Source organism: Hirundo rustica, chromosome 4 (genome assembly GCF_015227805.2).
Source record: "Hirundo rustica isolate bHirRus1 chromosome 4, bHirRus1.pri.v3, whole genome shotgun sequence".
NCBI classification, from domain to species: Eukaryota; Metazoa; Chordata; class Aves; order Passeriformes; family Hirundinidae; genus Hirundo; species Hirundo rustica.
In genome coordinates this window covers 52,287,924-52,307,215 of record NC_053453.1, presented here as the reverse complement: position 1 = coordinate 52,307,215, position 19,292 = coordinate 52,287,924, and the positions used below count along the sequence as shown (strand labels likewise).

Below are 19,292 nucleotides of genomic sequence, written 5' to 3'. Positions count from 1 at the left end.
TCCCACCTTTGAGCTGACTGTATATTGCAGACCCTTCTCTAAAGTGTCTACAAACCTTGGTATACTGACTTTCCCAGACAGATCAAAGATTACGTATTCCAGTTCCATATGCAGTTTGAAGTATCTTCTCCTTAAAATTTGATGCAGTCAAATTGGTGTTTGCTATTTACATTATTGAATATATTGGCAGTATGTACCTGCCTTAGTTTAGGTAGGTGCTGATGTTAGGCTTTTTTGGTTTCTTCAGAACCAGTAATGATTTTTTTGCCATTAGTTAACAAACCATTACTGGTTTGTTAACTCATGGTAACAAAAAAATAAATACCATTTTCTTGCTTTCGTTCCCTCACCTTCCCTCTGGCTGCACGGGCTCCACCAGGGGACGATGATCTGGAGGCACTGAAAGCCAAGAACATCAAGCAGACAGAGCTCGTGGCTGACCTGCGTGAGGCCATTCTCCAGGTGGCACAGCACTTCCAGTGTGTGGATCCCAAGAACTGCGTCATTGTGAGTGGAAACGGCTGGATCTGCATTGCTGTGTGATCCAGGCATGGATTTTGAGTGTTCAGCACAGGACAGGGCTGTTCAAATGCTCCTGAAGTGTGGGCTTGAGACAGAACATGACAGTTGTAATGGCTGGAGGGTGAGACTTGCTTAATCCAGCTGTGGTGGAAGAGGGCTGTGCTGAGAGATTGTCTGCTGGCTAGGAGCAGGAGAAGGTTTGGGAACAGGGGCAGGCAAGCTTTGGCAGATAGCTGGGAGTCTCCTGTGGACTTTGATTCCTCTGTGCTCTCGTGTGTGTGCCTGCTAGGATCTGACCCCAGACTACAGCATGGAGAGCCACCAGCAGGACCATGAGAACTATGTGGCTTGTTCCCGCAACCGGCGCCGCCGAGCCAAGGCACTGCTGGATTTTGAGCGCCACGATGACGATGAGCTGGGCTTCCGCAAGAACGACATCATTACGGTGTGTCTGCCTGGGGACAGGCACCGGGGGGACAAGCAGACCCACTTCGTTTGGGACGTTGCACTACCTTTCCTGCAGGGAAAGAAAGGGGGAGATAAGCTCAGAGCCCAGTTAGGAGCCCAAGAGAAGCAGCTGGTACTCCTAGGGACTGCCCGGGGATGAGGCAGTATGTTCCTGTGGGTGTTGTCCTGTGGATCATTCTCACTTCCACCACAGAGGCCCTTTCCTGGCTGCTGGACAGCTGTGCAAAAGATGGGTTTGGTCCAACTCAAGCCCCATTTAACACTGCACACTGAGTTGTGGTAAGACTGTAAAAGCATCCATTTGTATTTAACTGTGAGCATCCCATCTGTAATTGGGGAGATGAGGATGTTTGCAGTAGCTTTGTGCCCTCGAAGGCCCTGGGCCATGTGAGAAGAGAACATTGGCAAAGCAGTTGAGAAGAAAGCAGTTCCTCATTGTGGACACACAGCCAGGCAGCTGTACCCCTCCTGCCACTGCAACCTCTTCAACTGGTGTTTTCCACTCCCTCTTTTTCAGATCATTTCCCAGAAGGATGAGCACTGTTGGGTGGGTGAGCTGAATGGACTGAGAGGTGAGAACAGGATGGGTTGCACTGGGGAGAGTGGGGCCGGATGCAGAGCATCAATTCATCTACAACAGCTGCTCTGGCAGCAAAGGCCGGGTACTCAGAGTATCTGCCGGGGTAAAGGAAATGTATGAGAGCAATCATGCAGCAGTGACCTGGCTTCTTCTTGCAAACAGCAAGTTTGGGCTCCATCTTCCTGGCACGGGGTGGTTGGGTGCATGTCATCACTGCTGTGTGTGGGCAGTGTCCTGCAATTGGCTTTCTTGTGCAGCTGCCTTAGTTAGTGTGATTTTGAGGCTGCTTGCTTCCTTCTTTGAGCCTAGGCCCCATGAACTCTGATTTGTTCTCAGCTCCCACTGGGCTTTGTGTAAGGATTTCTCAGTATCTTTGTCAGGCTCATCTCTTTGTTCACTCTTTGTAGGTTGGTTTCCTGCGAAATTTGTGGAGATCTTGGATGAGCGGAGTAAAGAGGTACTTAAAAACCCCACAATTACAAAAAAAAACTTCACATTAAAGGAAAGGTTTGTGTCATAACTGAAAAAAACACAGTTGAAAAGAGCCATAGATTTCCCTCCTTCAGTCTGTTTGCTTTCTCTGGCCATTGAGTGCTTTGTGATGTGACCAGGCAGCTTATCTTCCTGAGCCTGTTTGCTCAAGTTCCTCACGCTGACCAAGTGGAGAATGAGGGCCCCAGAGAGCTGCCAAGGCAACTGTGTGGGATGCATGGGGTTGCAAGGACCCTAGACATGAAAGCTGAGAAAGCAGCAGAGAGAGAAGCAGGGCAGTGTTTTTGTCTGCTCCCAACTGCCTGTGTTCTTTTACTCTTTTGAGGCTGTACCTATGGATCCTGCTCATGCTTTGTGACCATGACAGTAAATTCTCCCCAAGCAGCTGTGCCCAAGGGGACAATCTGTCTTAGCTCCCCTTAGAGCTGGCAGTGATGGGATGACACTTACCTATATTAGATACTTTACGTGTCCTTAAGATTGGGGTAGTGTGTATGAGCCAAACAGCAGCAGCTGTTGACCTAAGCAGTTTTCAGGGGGAGTGGACAAGGCCCAGTTCTCTCTCTTCTCAGCATTTGGGGAGTGAGGAAGAACTCAAAGGCTGACCCAAGACCCCCTAGAGAAGCCCCCAGAGAGTTGTCACTATTGACATATTACTTCCTTGCCTTTCAGGACTGGTGATGCCTTAAGCTTTAGCTTCTGTGTTTTTCAGATTCCGTGCTGCCTAGGGGTATAGTTCTGAGCCTCGTATTAAGTGCTAGTAAGTTTTCTTCACAGAGTAGATAGACAAAACAAATCCTTTTCCTGCTGAACACCTAGGACAACGAGTACAAGTTTCAGGCCCAAAAGCATAAACAACAGTGGACTGAAGATAGAAAACAAGAAGGATAGGACTTCACAACCTGAAGCTGAAATTGGACAATTAAACCCCATTATGCAAATGGACCAAAACTTACAAAAGTGTAAGACCTTGTGACCAGTAGTACATTTTTGTGACCATTCTCGGTCGACCTTGGGTGGTCCGCCCTGGTCAGGCTCCTGTCCTGCCCAGGGTGTACCTTTAAAGGCCTTTTTCAATAAATACCTACTTTATTCTCCAGCTCTGTTCAGTCTCTGTTCCAGGTTAGCCTTCCCAAGGCATCACTGGCTCCTTAGATGCAGATCACCTGTGTGCATAGAAATGTCCTGCACTGCTGAGATCTTCTCCTCCTAACTGTGGAAAGAGAGAAGATCCCACTTATGCGAGCGTTAACAGTGTCAGCGTGATACCTCAAAGTGGTGTACCCCCTGATTTGGAAATTCCTGCTTGGTTCTGTTTGTCTTGACTTCTAGCAGCTCACAGAATCCCAGAGACCCTCAGTGCTAGTCCCTCTCCATACCTTAGCTCTGTCAGCATCACACCATCACATTCCTACATGCTGAGTGCTGTCGGGGTAGTAGTGGGGTCACTTGCATAGTCTCCTGGGCACCACCTAAACACAAAGGTCCCAGGAGATCCCCTGCAGTAGCACAGAACACGGGGCCTTATGCAGGAGCATGACAGGTGGAGGGGGGGAAGGGGTTCTGGCAGGCACCTGGGAGTGGAACTGATCTGTGCAGAGATGTAGGTGAGTGGACCACCTCCATGCTCTGCCCCTTGAGAGCTGGCTTTTCCTGTTCCTCAGTACTCCATTGCTGGAGATGACTCTGTCACAGAGGGGGTGACAGACTTGGTGCGAGGAACGCTCTGTCCAGCCTTGAAGTCCATATTTGAACATGGATTGAAGAAGCCATCTCTACTGGGGGGGGCCTGCCACCCTTGGCTGTTCATTGAAGAGGTGAGATGTCCCATTTCCTTTCATGGGGCAGTGTTTCCAGATGGCTGAGGTGATGGGCTGTAGGGACGATGTGCTGAGTGTCCCTCTGCTCCTCCAGGCTGCAAGCCGGGAAGTGGAAAGGGACTTTGACTCTGTGTATTCTCGCCTCGTGCTCTGCAAGACTTACAGGTACGTACCCTGCTCCTCCGTGCTCATCAAACTGATGCTGCTCTGCGCCTTGGCAAGGCTCATGGTCTGCCCCATCCTCCTGTGGGTGTGGTGTCAGCAGGCTGCTGTGTCTGTGCTGACCTGGGGCTGGCAGTGGATCTTGTTTCCTCTCCTGGCTCCTGTGTTTCTGGGTCTGTATCTGGCTCTCTCATGGCTGTGGGGTTACCTCTGAGCTCAGCAGTAGCACAAGAGCTGTTGGGGTATGAAGAAGGAAAGGCCTGCATGTGCCCGGGGTGTCTGGAGGTAGCTGGGTCTCTGCTGTGATCTTTACAGGCTTGATGAAGATGGCAAAGTTCTCACTCCAGAGGAGCTGCTTTACCGGGTGAGTGCTGTCCCAAGCCCAGCCAGAGCCCAGCTCCTACTTTGTGGACCTGTGGAGATTGTTGGAGGGAGATTCTCAAGAGTGTCTCAGACCTTCCCTTAGACCATCTGGTGCTAGCAGGGGGCACTAGTGAGGGTGGGAGCTCCAGGGAGGGCAGCATTTGGCTGGGTTGCTGAAGTGGCTACCCAGCAGTAACCACATCTTCCCTCCCTGCAGGCGGTTCAGGCTGTGAACATGACACACGATGCTGCACATGCACAGATGGATGTGAAGCTTCGTTCTCTCATCTGTGTTGGACTCAAGTGAGTCCTGGTACCCTCAGCATTTTGGGTGCAAAGAGCTTGGGGAGAGACAGAGTGGGCTTAAGGGCAACAGAAGTTTCAATCTTAGGCCACAGCGTTGTTTTCCTCCCCCCCTCACTGCAGCCACTGGATGACATTTGTTCCTTGTGCATTGTGCTGGCTTAATTTCTAGCTGGAAGCAGGAGCTCCTATTGTATGGAGTGGCTCACACAAGTTTACTGGGTTATCCTCTTCCCAATGGGGACAGGACTGTTGAGTGGGGGTCAAAACTTGGGCTGAAAATAGACTGTCCCAGAGGGATGGGGTTTCTTTCCCTGGCTGCAGCTGACTAACAGGCCTCTATCCCATTGTTGCAGCGAGCAGGTGCTGCATTTGTGGCTGGAGGTGCTGTGCTCAAGCCTGCAGACTGTAGAGAAGTGGTTCCATCCCTGGTCATTCCTGCGCAGTCCCGGCTGGGTGCAGATCAAATGTGAGCTGAGGTGAGTGTCCCCATGGCATGTGCCCATGCCAGTGTCTGGAATAGATTTCCTCCTCCTCTGCAGGAGGTGGCCCTCGCTATGGCTGGCTTTGGGCCCTCTCCAGTGAGTTGCAGCGTGAGCTGCCCAGACATCCCAGCCGCAGAGATTTCCTGCTGTGTGCTGAGGCAGAAACGAATCTCTGGACAGTTTATTGTGAGGCACTGTGCCTGCCTGATCCAAGAGCAGAGTTTGGCTCCTGGAGACCTGTTGTGACTAGCAGGCAGCCTTTGCCTGCCAGCAACGTCCTGCTGTACAGAGACTCTGATGGAGTCTGCACTGTCAACCTCCACCGCTCCTTTGCCAGCCACTCCACGTCCAAGCGGGGAGCAGGGAATGTGCTAGGGAGACAGTTGGGCAGTCATTGGTTGGGAAGGAGTCGGTCAGCCACTGACTCCCTGGTTAGGTGAGTGAGCGGTGTCAGGGGCTGAAAGCAGCTTTAGTGCCTAAGCTCTCACAAGGCAGTCACTTGTAGCCCAGGGCATCCCTCCCTGCGGCTCCGGGCATCCATACTCCTGGCCCTCCCTGCACTCTGCAATGCCAGGTGAAGTTCCAGGGAGCTGGAGGGCAAATCCCCTGCCATCACCACTGCTCCAGCCTGGTTGCTGCTGCCGTTCAGTGGGAGCTGGCTTCTTGTGTTCACCATCCAGTTGCCTTGGGCTCCACTGGAAGCATCTGTAGCCAGAGCAGGCCTGTGTGCGCACACTTCAGGGTGTCATGTTCTCAGCCTGCTGCTGAATTGGGAGGGGGTTTCTGCCACCTCTGGGCTGCTGTGTCCCACAGCTGCTCTCTCACAGCATGAGGACAGTGCCATCTGGGCACAGCCGGAGGACTGAGTGGGACTGGTTCATGTCTTCCATCCTACTTCTCCCAGCCAGCAAGGGAGCTCCCCATGCCAACCTCCTAGAGCATTTCTGCTGCAGGACACTTCTCTTGCTCCAGGGAGAGGGAGGGGGCTGCAGAACTCTGAGGTGCTACAGGAAGGGGTCTGCTTTCTGGAGGGGAACCTGCAATCTGCCATTGCCAGCTGCGTGCAGCCCTCAGCCAGGCGTGTCTGCAGTCCCCCAGAGCCGGGGGCTGCCCGTGCCTCCCTGTGCTGCTGCACCAAGCTCTGTAGGGGCTGCACTTGAGTCACATCTTCAAGCTCCTTCTTCCAGCCTGGGCCTGGGAGGATGTGAAGCCCAGAGAGGAGGGGGAAAAAGGGAATGAGTGACTGTCGCTGTCTTTTCAACACCATCAAACAAGGAATTTCATCCTTGTAAACTTAGTGTCATGCCAGGATAAGCTGGGGAGTCTCTGGTGTTTCTCCCGTGATTCAGGTGGTTTTAAAGTCCTTTGCCTTCTGAAAAGCCCTGAGCCAAATGCAAGAAAGAAACAGAGTCTTCAGGTTCTGATTTCTCAAGGTTGCACACTTTGTTTATTATATCTTATCTTACAATGCTTTCTATGCCCAGCTAAGATCTGTGCAGCTGCTCGGGCATCTGATGACTCCCCCGCCACTGGGAGGTCTCTGCCTCTTATACTAACAATTATACTAATTGTTACGTGTTCTTTATTTATAGTTACTTGCCAATACCTACTACCTATACTAAACAGGTCATCTCTACTCTGACCCAATCTCCTGAAATTACTTTGTGCCACCATCACTGCAGAAAATGGAGTGAAGGAAGAAGAAAGAAGACGCAAGAGACAACACCCCAAGTCCTCCATCTTGATCCCATCCACTTCCATACTAAAGAACCCAAAACTACGATTGTTCACCCTGTGATAAGCTAAACTACCACCTTTCACACTCTTGTGGCCTGTAATTCATCTCTCAGTGCTGGAAACCTTTCCCATGGACTGAAATCAAAGCCGGTGTATTCCTGGGCTCTGTGCCAGGGTCTCAGACCCCCTGTCCAGGTTCCAGACCCTCCTGTCCAGGTCTCAGACTTCTCTGCCCAGGTCTCTGACCTTCCAAGGTGACCAAAGGGATGCCCTGGACTCCAACAGAGGAGACAGTATATTTGTGTTCCTGGGCTGGGGCAGCAACTGTGGCCAAAGGCTAGAAGTGTGATCTGGGGGATCTGTTTTAACATCGTTTCTCTTCTGGTTTTGTTGCAGAGTCCTCAGCAAATTTGCTTTTAGCCTCTCTCAGGACTGGGAGCTGCCAATAAAGAGGGAGGTGAGTAGGTGGCACCTCTCATTCTCTCACTCAGCCAAGGGCTTCACTTACTGCCTCCCTCTCCCAGCTTTGTGCTTCAGCCCATCCTCTGCTGCCTCTGGAGCTAGCTCCAGAGGCTGTGGATGGGGCTGCTTTCCCTGTCTGGGCAGCAGCAGCAATGTGGCAGTGCTGCCAGGGGGGGCTGCCTGCTCTGCCCAGCTGGGGCAGAGGAAAGTGACAGGCTCCCTTTCCCCGGTGCTCTCCAAACCAAAGGGCCTCTCCCTGTGCCAGCTGTGCAAAGGTGGGAAGTGCAGGAAGGTGCTGTCTGGGTGCTAGAGGCCTCGGCATGCTCAGTCTCCGCCCGCAGACAAAACCTCCCCTTTTCTGTGTGTGGTGCACTGACCCAGGTCTCTGTGTCATCCTGCAGGAGAAGGAGAAGAAGCCACTGAAAGAGGGGGTGCAGGACATGCTCGTGAAGCACCATCTCTTCAGCTGGGACATAGACGGGTGACCCCCACCCCATCCTGGGGACCTTCTTGATGGCACATACTCCTCTCCTCCACTCCCTCATGTCTCATCCCCTGCCCTTCCCCACCCACTTGTATCTGTTACAAAATCCCTGCCTGGGGGCTGCCAGACCACCTGGGACAGATGGAGCAGTGCTGAGAGGCTGAGCTGCAGACCCGAGGGGGCTGATGGTTGACAGTGATGCTGCAAAGGGACAAATATGTTCTGGCTACAAAAAGCAAGTGCCCCCTCCCAGATTTCCACATCTCTGCCACCACCATCTTCTGAGCCCTGTCTCCCCACCAGTGCCCAGAGGAGCAGCCTGGCTGGAGCCATTGTGCACTGCCCCGTGGGCTGGCAGGGGGTGTGATCGTGTCCATGGCTGGAGCTGCGGGGAAGAGATGGCCCTTGTGAGGTGGCTTTGATCCTTGAGAGCTGGTGCCATTGACAGGTGGCACTGCAGCTGCATGTGGAATTGGGCTGGTGAGAAAACTCACTGCTGTACAGGAGCAGGGAGAGCACATCCCCTCCCTATGCCCTATGCCAAGGGCTCTCCTCTGCTGGGGGACACATGGACAAGTTCCTTGGACCTGGAGCTGAGAAGGGGGAACTGGCATCAGTTTCATCCCACCTCCCTGGCACTGCTGTGGGGTGTTGACAAGAGTTGCCCAAATTTACCAGCCTGTTATCACTGTAATAGCTTTAGGGGATGGTCCTTGTCTCCTCTGGGAGCAGACAAAAACCACCTCTCCCCTAAACAAGAGTGGTTTATGCTGTCATTTTAGTCTCTAGATGATTTTTACTGTTAACCAAAAAGCTGTAAATTTACTCCAGGAACGTGTATATTTTGGCATTATTGTAGCTCAGGACAAGGTTTGGGTTGGAGCCTGGCTCAAGGAGACTAACTTGTCCTCCTTGCCCTGTAATGGCAACTGAGACACGGGTCAGGAGTGGAGAATTGCTGCTTTGTGCTGGTGGCTCTGGATACGGAGTCTGTGACTTTCTACTGAAAGTGCTTGCCTGTGAGCACAAACTACTGATGGGATAACATAGATTCTTACTTTCCTTTATTTGGTGGGTTTTTAAATAAAAACTGCATCTTGGAAGAGTGCTGGGCTTTGTCTTACTTTTTGACAGGGCCAGGACTCGGTTTAAGTTTTTCTTTCAGCCATTTGACAATGGCAATCCCATTTCTGTGCTGGCACTAAGGCAGCTCCTTGAGTTGGAGCAGCCCACAAGGTCAGGCAGCAGCCTGGGCACAGCCAGTTGTGCTGCCAGCAGTGGTAGCCCTACCTCGCCTCTGTGCCACCAGCCCTAAGAACAGGTCCACAGCAGAGCCCCAGGAAAGCCAGAAATACTGAAAACGACAGGTTGTAGGGACATGGGAGGGGGAGGACCCTTAGGAAAGACAGAGGGGCTACCAGAAAGTGGGGCTGGGTGGTGGGGACAGCAGTATTGTCTGTACAAGAAGTGTCTCTGGAAAAAGCAGGTGTAGGCTGTGCTGCAGAGTGGGCCAGCAACAGGGCACAGGCCCTTGGGAGAACTGTGTTTAGAAGTCCAAGCTCGTGTGAGGGTGGAAGTTGCAGCATATGTTCTGATTTGAAAGAGTGTTTTCAGTGACGGCAATTCCTTTGGAATGGGGCTATGGAAAGGGCAGTGTCACCTCACCACCACCTGCAGTCCAGACAAGCCTGCTGGGCTGGGGGAGATTCTTAATAGCTGCCCCTGGTAAAACCTGGCTCTGGTTGCAGGGTAGGTAATTTCCATACACTGAGGGAATCTCCCTGCAGCTGAGAAGGGTGAGCCACCATCACTCAAGCTGTTTTTTTCAGGTTTGAGAAAGATGCAGAGGGAACACCCACCCTTAGCTGGAAAAGGCAGAATGGCCCCAAGCCCTCCCACCAGCATAGCAGAGAAGTTTTTGAGAAAGTGTCTGGTTTGAATTTTTTTAATAAAATGGATTTTTTTTTCAAATATTTGTAACTGAAAAAATAATTCAATTTAAAGATCCATTCTCTCCCCCATTAACTTGTCACTTTTATCCTTTTCCAGTTGAATACTCGCTCTGGATCTGATGCCCCAACACCATCCGACTGATGGTGCTGATCACCCCTCGTCATTGGCTGCATGGTGGAAGGGAGAGTGCGTGCTAGTCAAATACACATTACAAACAAGTAGTGGTTACAGCAGAAAGATTCAGGATTACATTCAAGGTAGAGGCAGAACATCAGACTTCATTTTTCCCAATGGGTGCAAAAATGTATGTCCGGGAGAATACCTCTTCCAACAAAGAACTATTGAACTATTATTCAAAGAAATAATAGTAAGAAAGCAGAGAACTGGGCAAGCCCGCTCTGGGCACTGATTGGGGAAGAGACTTTCTAACATTTCTGGGGCTGAGACACCATCTTTCCCTCTGCCCACAGGCACAGGGTTATCGCTTACTCTCCTGGCAGAAGCCCCTTGTGTGGAGGGGCTCCCACAGGTCAGCCAGGCTCCTCACAACATGAGGCTTTTGGTTGTGTATCCTCTGGGCTCCTTGAAGCTCTTCTGCCAATGCAAGTATGTTAGGCAAAGTCAGGGTCGCTAGATTCCTACAGTTTCATACCTGGCAGTGGATGGGTGAAGGTGAAAAGGAGCAGCTGTGAGCTCAGCCTTCCACCAGCAACCTCTGGGAAGGGCTACACCGGTATCGGGTATTGGCATCTCTCTGCCAATGACTGGAGTACCTGGCCCAGGGCAAGGAAGCAGGGCTGGGTCAGGCCAGGACTGCAGCTGGAGTGCTCCCACCTTCTTCTAGGAGTTTATTGCACTTTCTAATAATTTCCTTCTTTATTTAATGGCTGAAGATTTGTAATTGTTTGTACAAAAGAAATCACACAGCTGGGTTTTTTTGTGAGGGCTACTGCAACTATGGGCTAAAAGAACCTGATTTTGCTTGAGTCTGACAAACAGGCAGCCTCACATTTTCCCCTTAGCATTTTGGAGATCTTCCCACTCCCCCCATACTCTCCACCTTAGAAACTACTTGCCTCCTGCCCCCACAGCTAGGCAGCTGCCCTGGCAGGGCTGGTGAAAGCTCTGTAAGGTGATTGCTAAGGACTCACTGCTCCCAGTGAGCACCTGCGCTGCACCAGGAAAGAATTCAGGGAGGGATCAGAAGGGTAAAAGGGATGCCCACCAGTCTCTTCTATTCTGATTTTTACGATGTCAGACTACAGCTTGAGGAATAGAAAACCTGTGGGGAAAGGGTGAGGGGTGTGGTGTCCTCCCTAACCTGGACACTGAGAGAGGCAGATAAGAGATAACTTGCTTATAGCTCAGGGCCAGAGGAGAGAGGAGGGGACAGAAAGGAAGCTGCCAGCAGGCTCCTCCTGTAAATGATTAAGAAAGTGGCTCCCCATGCAAAGGGCTCAAGAAAGCAGGAGTATCTCTCAGCTGCAAACAGGCATGATACCATCCAGCTGCCAGTTCAGTAGCTGGGAGAGAGCACATTGTGCAGGGTTGGCATTCACCTGCTTCACCACAGCTTCTCCCTGGGACAAGGACCAGGTACTAAAGTTGCAGGAAAGCAGCATGTGGCACACAGCTACCCCTCCCCAGCAGGAAGCTCTGGGGCCCAGCATAGGGGAAAGGTGGGGACAGCATCCTCAAGGAGATATTGAGAAGGATGGCAGTTGATCCTTTCTGTGCCTGAGCAGGTCAAGACCTACATGACTTCAGAAGTCACAGCTTCTCCCCCCTCAGTCAGCACAAGCAGCGTGGATCCAGCTCAGGGCCAAAGCAGGGACAGCCTTGTGGAGAGGCAGCCACACCCACGTAAGCCATGTCCCACCTGCTCAGCACGGCTGTGTTACTACTGACACAGGAATTCTAAAGTAACAGGAGTAACAGCACAAGAGTGAGCCACAGGTATGGTGTTCCACCGCAGAGCCTTGTCCAAGGAATAGCATCGTCATGGCTCTGAGGTCCTGGGGGATTGTCCACCCGCTCCTCAGTCTGCAGTTCCCCCAAGGCACCAGCCTGGGACCCTACAAGGACACAGGGCACCAGCTCAAAGTAAGCAGCCATTGCCTTTTGCCTTTTACTCTGTGGGACTGGAGGGAGGCAAGAGCAGATGTCAGCTGCCCAATACTTACTTGCAGGCTCCTCCCCAGAAAGAAGCCCTCACAGTCACTGAGCCAGGACCTGTGCTGTGCCACACAACACCACTCTTGCAGTCCCTCTTCCTCATCTACAGGGTCCAACATCCGTCCCCAGCTGCTGCTTTCCACTGAGGCGTGTGCTACAGTGAGGCACCAACACAGCGAAGGCAGGAGACAGATTGCACATGGCCCCCAGTGATATGTTACTGATGCCAGCTGTGCCCCTCGCCCACTCCCCAGGACACACAGGCACTTTCATATCCCTGCCCAGGTTGACTGCCCTGCTCACCTGGGGATGTAATGAGTGCCGTGGGAGCTGGGGGCAATGGGCTGTGCCTGACAGCACTTTTAACATGCAAGGACCTGATTTTAGCACCTTAGAAAACTGTTTTGCAGCCCAAAGTGAGTGAAGCAAGCAGGCAGGCCAGCAGGCCTCTGCCAAGCTCAGTAATGTTTGGGAGACCAAACATTGATTTGGTTGGTGGCGAGGCCTGGTTCCTTCTGGCTACATTTAGAGAAGGTGCCCTGTGGCAGATCAGACCCTCCCATGACAGATGGCAGGTGGTGCAGTGGGCAGCGCTCCTGCCTTTGTATCCTGCTCCAGAGGTAGACCCTCCTTCCACAGCTGTTAAGACCAACCGTGCTGGGGCAGCACAACCCCCTTTATCTGCCAATCCCAGGAAGGCGCAGTGCTGCTTCTGGAAACAGCTCAGGCCCAGTCATGCTCTATTCCACGAGGGAACAATGTGCTGCCCTTGCTCCTGCCTGGAGGAACCGAGGCTGCTGGCTCTGCTCTCACCCTGGCTGGGCCAGGCTGTGTGGAGCGGGCAGGAGGCCACCAGCCTCACAGCTCCTCCTGCCTCTTGTTTCCCCCGCAGCAGCCATTCTCTCTGCCCTGGCCTGGCCCACTGCTGGCTTCATGCAGGAAGAATACTGTTAGGGGAGGAGTACAAATACTAGGAGCTCTTCCTTTTTTCTTTTTTTTTTGGTTGACTGGCCTCTTCCCTCTCCATGCCTGTGCCCTCCTACTTCCATTCCCTTCAGTCTCTGCTCACAGAATTACAAGCAAGAATCCCAGTGCAGCTGCAGATCATGTCCATCAAGAAAGTCTGTGGAAAAGAGGCTGGGAGCCACGGTGCTCAGGGGAGCCAGGCTCATGACAGAACCCCCTGGCAGCTCCAGCCAGTCCATGCTGTCCAAGTTAGCCTCAGCCAGATCCAGGGCTACGCCCCCAGACGGCTCATGAGCAAAGTGCAATTCCGAGGTGTCCATAGGTGAAGGCGGGTGGTCCAGGATGGCCGAGCTGCTCAGCATCTCACTGTGGAGGTCATCAATGAGGGACAGGGGCTCCGGCCCATCGTGGCCTGCTGTCAGCAGCGGGAGGCCAGTGCTGCTCTCCAGGAAGTCCTCCAGCCGGCCCACGGGCACCGGCTGTCCCAAGGACACCAGCACCGCCAGCTCGGAGGAGTGCTGGCCGCTGGGTGGTGGAGAACAGGCCGGGACCACAGGGGGTTCTTTCCCAGCTGGGGACGACTGATCCTTGAAGTCAGCAGAAATCTCTGTACAGGGAACAAATAGGCCAGGTAAGGAAAAGTCTGGCTGAACACCAGGAGCCCTTGCACCCTCCAGGGCCACAGACACCCCCCAGACTCAGCCATCACTGACCACCAGCTGAGATGAGGAAATATCCCGTGCCTGTGTTTGCCTTGCTATGGGGAGTTTTCCGCCCACCTCCACAAACTTCCATCTCTGTCCAGTATCTCACAAGTGATGTGCCCGAATCTGATGCAGCAGAGCCATCAGGAATCCCAGAATCATATTAAGGCCTGACTGACATCTTCCTCAGTGCCTTAATGACTACTGCCAGTGCTAAAGGCACTGGAAGGGACACCAGAGATAAGAGTGGGGCCATAACAGACTCTCCCCTCAGTGCTCTACAATCCCCAGACTCAGACCCAGGGACTATGGGAAATGCCGGCTTTGTCTCCTTACCTCCACTTTCAATGAGGATATCAAACAGGTCATCCATCTGCTGGCTGGAACAGCCGTTCTCCTGGGAAGTGCAAGTGCAGGATTAGCTTCCTATTTACCTGGGGAACTTCCACCTCCAGCAACACCTTTGGCTGCTGGCTCTCCCCCCTTGCCCCAGGGACGGGGGCTGTTTTCTAGCAAGAATGAGCACAGCATGACATGGCACTAGAGTCCTCTGTAACCCAAGCTGTTACTGGCTGGGAAAGTATGGTCAGCAGTGGTAGAGTGGCTTGGGATGTTTTACTTGTGATTAGGGGTCCAGCCCAAACCCTCCAGAGGAAGTTCAACAAAGAAGGTGCAGTTGTGTCTCCATTCCCTATCACTGGCCCACGTCAATAAACTAAGTAGATGTACAATGGCAACTTTTTGTCTGCTCTCCAAGGAAACCAGGCAGAATAACTGCTCTCACCTGGGCCTTTGGCTGTTGCTTCACGGCCTCTTCATAGCCTGGTGGTGGCTCTTTCATTTGCACTGAGGGAGCCGGAAGGGGAGGTGAAGGGGTTCCAAAAAGCGGCGTGTGCTGCTGCTGCTCTAGGTCCATCTGGGAGGGGGAAGGGGCAGCAGGAGAGCAAGGCTTCGATGAGGACTGTTTAAAATGAAGGCAGAAGAGGGAATGAATGCAAATAAAGGAAAAGTCTACATCAACACTTGTCTCACAGCTGCTTTGAGAGACCACCACCTCTCCCTGTGAGCACTGCACAGCGCTCTGCACCGATCTGCCCATAGCAGCCTGCCTCCTTCCCTGGCCCGTGCACTATGCCCTGGATGCAGGGAAAGAAGACAAATTTCCCCTCCAACTCAACTCACAGCTGGAAATCTTTAGCTGATTTTTCCAGTGCTAAAGTAGACACACCACAAACCACCTCCTCACTTCTCCTGGATGGGTAAAGCCCCATACGTCCAAGCGGTGGATTCCTGCAGTACTTTGGAGAGAAAGGGCACTTCCCTCGTGTGTTCAGCCTACTCTGTGCAATATATGCAGGGCCTTTTACCTGCCTCCCTCTGCAGTGCCTGCTTTGTGGTCACAAGCTAGCCTCACTTAGCAGCAAGTTTAACAGCCTGATGGTGGGTGGAGAGCACCAGAGCTCCAAAGGAAATCCCAAGTGTTGCAGGAAGTGGTGCTCATGACTCAGTTTTACCAGATGAATCAGCACATAACTGCCCATAAGAACAGCTGAAATGAGGATCAGGCCTTTTCCTTTACAGCAGCTACCTATGACCCACATGGAAACTTGCTCCCTTGGAGCAGCAAACCCTGGGCAGCAGCTAGCTGACTGCCACTTCCAACATGTGTACATATTGATGCCCTTGCCCATCTTGTTTTCCCTGGAAAGCTGCTCATCTGTTCTGTGCCCACAGATAGAGGAGCAACCCCAGACCAGCTCTGCTGGGGCCCACTCTTCCTGAGAAGGTCTGGAAACCATGGCTGTTGCAAAGGCCACCGGGACGTGAGGGAGGGTACCTTTTCTGACACACTGGGTGGGCTTGTTTTGGCAGAAGCACCAATTTTCAGGAACCGCTTATGGAAACCATTAGGGAAGAAAGGCTGCAGGTTTGGAGGTTCTGAGAAAGACAACATGGTATATGCCAGCTGCCCTGTGACCACCTGCAGACCTGACTTCTGACCCCACAGGAAGGCAAAAGGATTGGAAGAGTCAGTACAGATGCCTCTGAAGCAAAAAGGCTAAGAAACTCCGATGAAAAAGGTGCCCTCATTTACCTTTTGTACTTTCTCCAAGGTTTCAAAGCAAACCAAGGCACTGACTCTTTGCAAAGTAGATGTCTCACTCTAAAGATACTAGAAATTACTTCTGTCTTCATACCCTTTACAGGAACTGACTCAAAAGTGATCCTCCAAGCTCTAAAAACTTTTCATAAACTATCTGTATCTAATCTTAATTACCAGTTAGAGACAGCTAAGAAGACTAGAAAGGGAGGAGCTGTACAGCAGAGCCTCTTTACAGCCAGCACCTGGAGAGGGTTAAAGGCAGAGGTGTTCTCTTTCCTGAAGCAGTATAGCACTTCACAAAGCGGTGATTAACTGGCATGCTCAGAGCAGGGGAATGGAAATGACAACACGCTCAGCAGTACCAGAGATTAAAAAGTAACAGCCCTTTTACCCCTCTGAGCTCACATGCCCCTTCAGCAGCAGCCACACCACCCACACCACCCTCTCTCTATGCAGCAGCCACCTCTTCTGTTCAGCAGCACCCCTTCAAGGATCTGGCACAGCCCTGTGAATGAAGGCTGCCCACTCCGGCCCCTTGTTTGCAATCCACAGACAACACCCACTGACAGGTAGCATGTTTGCACCCACTGCCTGTGGGTACAAACCCTGGCAGCAGGCAAACAAAACCAAAGGAGAAAAGTGAGCAGGCAGTGAGCTACCTTAGATTGGTTTGGTTCTCTGGGCTGCTGCTGCGTGGGCTGCTGAGGGGTATCTGCAGGTACCTGACACGGCAATTGGCTGGAAGTTTTAGCGGGTGATGATTGTACGCTCTGGAAAGAAAAGGATATCCATAACAGATTATTCCCCAAACATGACATGAACACAGGGCTTAGGTTACTTACAGCATTTTTAAGTTAGTTTTTTCCCCACTCTTTACTCTCTATGAAATTCAATCCTTCTCTTTTCCTGAGCAGAGCAATCAGATTGGATGTGACTGAGAGTCCTAAGAGAGGAGGTAGTACCAGGCTAAATCCCTGGGCTACCCATGACACACCTCCAGGACTGCCAGATCTGACACAGGAGCTCTGCTCTTGTGGAGCAGCAATGGAGTTCAGGTGAGATACTCGGGGGTTTCAAGGTTGACACTGGATGCTGATGTTTAGACAGCTGCTGCCATCTCACCTGCTATGCAGCAAATGCAGACTGCTCAATGCAGACTGATGGCAGACACTGTCACTTACTCTGCAAAAAATGCAAGAAATGTATCAGCAGAGAATGAAAATTATCTTTGATATCATGGAAGGTGCTGGGGTTTGACTTATCCCATCAAACCTGGGCATATTTATTCCTTCCTGGAAGGGACACTCGGAACAATTCTGTTAAGTGGTGAGCTCATGCCAGCAGGGGAGTAGTAAATTATCTCTGATGAAAGACTCTGCTAACACTGAAATACTGACACACATTAAAACAAAGAGCAGCCAAAAAACAGTCTGCTCTCAGGGTCTGATTTCAGCTCTTGGTAGATAAGATGACCCATCTATCACTCCAACTACGATCTCTACAGTTAAGGACAAGAGGTGAAATACACTCTGCTCCTTTTACTACCACGGGCATAGCTGTTCTTTTAAAAACGAGTGAACTGTGGCAGCAAACCCCTGTTGTCCAAGTCCGAGGTCCTGCCTGACAAAAGGCAGACCCATGTGTTTGGAAGAATGCTGAACAGCCTGTGATGCACAGAGCCAATTGTTCATTGCTGTACACAGCTCATCATTGTCAAATTCCAGTCTTTTGCCGAAGATCTGCTTACACTACTCTGTTTTACAAAGCCATGATCTACCAACCACTGCAGTGAGCAACTCAGCCCTTCCAGTATTTACTGCACTGAATTTCCACCCCGTTAAGCCATCCTATGGTAACTGGAGTGGGACGAGGAGAGAGGAAACCAACTGTCCACAGCAGCGATGGGATCTGACCCTTGCCTACCTGCAAGGGTGGGCAGCTGCTCCCTGCCATGCCGTGGGGAGAGAGGCCCTGCCTCTCGGTGCTCTGCTTGGTCACGGTGAGGACGATGTGGGTCCCTGTGGAGTCACTGATGAGGGTGGGGGGAGGGGTGCCCTTGATGAGGTCGCTCAGGACGCTCCCTTGCTGGCCAAGGAAAACCTGCGGGCTGTGGGACTGGCATGGTGGCTCTGCTTCCGTGGCTGGCACCTCCTGCTTCACCATCGTGGCTTTCTTTGGCACTGGGCTTGGATTCAAAGTGTCCACTTGGCTAGCGGTTGGTGCAGGGCTGAACTGGTCTGTTTGGCCACTGGATTGCTTTGCGAACTGGCAACTCAGGAAACCATTTTCACTCTTGACCTGGGTGCCAAATGCTCCTGGTTTGGAGGCGAGGGCTGTTCTTTCTCCCGTGGCTGTTGGGGCTGGCTGTGACTGCTGGGAGCGCTTCTCCTGCTCCAGCTGTAGCCTAAGCATCTCCACCAGCTGCTGTTTCTGTTTCAGCATGCGGGTGAGTTCCTCAATCTGCTTGTCCTTCTCCTGCAGCATCCTGTCTTTGTCCCTAACTTCTGCATCTCTGCTGTTACCAGCACTACACTGCTCTGACCTGGGTGCCGCATTTATGCTGCAGGAGGCGCACTTGGAGCTTTCTTCCTTCACCAAGAACTGCACTGGGGATGTCTGCAAGGTGAGCTGCGTCAGAGGTGAAGTCACCATCTCTCCAAAGGTATCTCCAGTGCCCGAGTTTTCATCCCCTGTACTCATTTGCGAGCGCTCAGAAGGAGTTGGAGAAAGAGGAGGAGTTGAGCCTGTGCTCCCAAACTTCATCACGCCGCCACCAGTAACTGTGGCCACAACTACTTCTGCTGGTGCAATGCCAGTGGTGACCAGGGCTGGCCCTGTGCTCAGCCTGGCAGTTGGGAAGGCCACCACCACTTCGGCAGCTTTAGGGAGGACGGTTGCTGTGCTGGGCTTGGGAGTGGGGGCTGTTTGGCTGGTTGCACTGTTCTGCTCTTGGTAAGCTCGGAGACGCTCAATCAGATCCGTCTTTGTGCCTGAGACAGGCAAGGCCCTCAACTTCAGCTCTTGCTTCAGCTCTGCTACCTGATATGGGGGGGAAAAAAGAGGGCAAGATTAAGAGAACTTCTAACTGAACAACTATCAACAGCCACCAGAGCTATGAGACAAAGGACTAAACCAATCTTCCCACAGGCCAACAAACTTGCACCTCAGGTAAAGACTGCAGGGTACAAACCCAGCTCCTACCACTAACTCCTGCCAGTCCACCTCAGCCCTGCTCTGGGGCAGCAACATCATTCAGTACTGACAATGGCCGAAAGGGTCTGTGGAGCTTCACAGGACATTTACCTTCATCTCATCCAGGTTGGCAGGGAGAGGGCCAGGCTTGCCCACCACAGCGTTACTGTTTTGTCTCATTAGCCCGCTGGAACCAGAAGATACTGAAGACGTGCCGCTGACTGTGGCAGAGAGATTGCGTACGGCAGGGGCGCTGGCACCGCTTTGCTGCTCTCCTGGAGGCCTGCAGGAAAAGAAAGAACACAGACATCAAAACCACA

General features: G+C 52.2%; 2 protein-coding genes across 14 annotated transcripts in view; one reads left to right on the top strand and one right to left on the bottom strand.

Annotated features, from left to right (window-relative positions):
* The window catches only part of SGSM3 (small G protein signaling modulator 3), a 33,116-nt gene extending 24,133 nt beyond the window's left edge, over positions 1-8,983 (top strand). For all 10 annotated transcript variants that reach the window (XM_040061139.2, XM_040061136.1, XM_040061140.2 and 7 more), the window contains 11 exons: positions 380-507; positions 812-967; positions 1,508-1,562; positions 1,978-2,027; positions 3,727-3,879; positions 3,977-4,047; positions 4,360-4,408; positions 4,625-4,710; positions 5,067-5,189; positions 7,329-7,389; positions 7,796-8,983. In XM_040061139.2, coding sequence (XP_039917073.1) covers positions 380-507; positions 812-967; positions 1,508-1,562; positions 1,978-2,027; positions 3,727-3,879; positions 3,977-4,047; positions 4,360-4,408; positions 4,625-4,710; positions 5,067-5,189; positions 7,329-7,389; positions 7,796-7,879 — 1,016 coding nt within the window. In that variant the 3' untranslated portion in view covers positions 7,880-8,983. The remainder of the gene's footprint in view (positions 1-379; positions 508-811; positions 968-1,507; positions 1,563-1,977; positions 2,028-3,726; positions 3,880-3,976; positions 4,048-4,359; positions 4,409-4,624; positions 4,711-5,066; positions 5,190-7,328; positions 7,390-7,795) is intronic.
* Positions 8,984-9,815: 832 nt separating this feature from the next.
* The window catches only part of MRTFA (myocardin related transcription factor A), a 104,428-nt gene continuing 94,951 nt past the window's right edge, over positions 9,816-19,292 (bottom strand). For all 4 annotated transcript variants that reach the window (XM_040061133.2, XM_040061135.2, XM_040061131.1 and 1 more), the window contains 6 exons: positions 19,084-19,255; positions 17,704-18,819; positions 16,440-16,550; positions 14,461-14,637; positions 14,013-14,073; positions 9,816-13,579 (listed from right to left, as the gene is read on the bottom strand). In XM_040061133.2, coding sequence (XP_039917067.1) covers positions 13,080-13,579; positions 14,013-14,073; positions 14,461-14,637; positions 16,440-16,550; positions 17,704-18,819; positions 19,084-19,255 — 2,137 coding nt within the window. In that variant the 3' untranslated portion in view covers positions 9,816-13,079. The remainder of the gene's footprint in view (positions 13,580-14,012; positions 14,074-14,460; positions 14,638-16,439; positions 16,551-17,703; positions 18,820-19,083; positions 19,256-19,292) is intronic.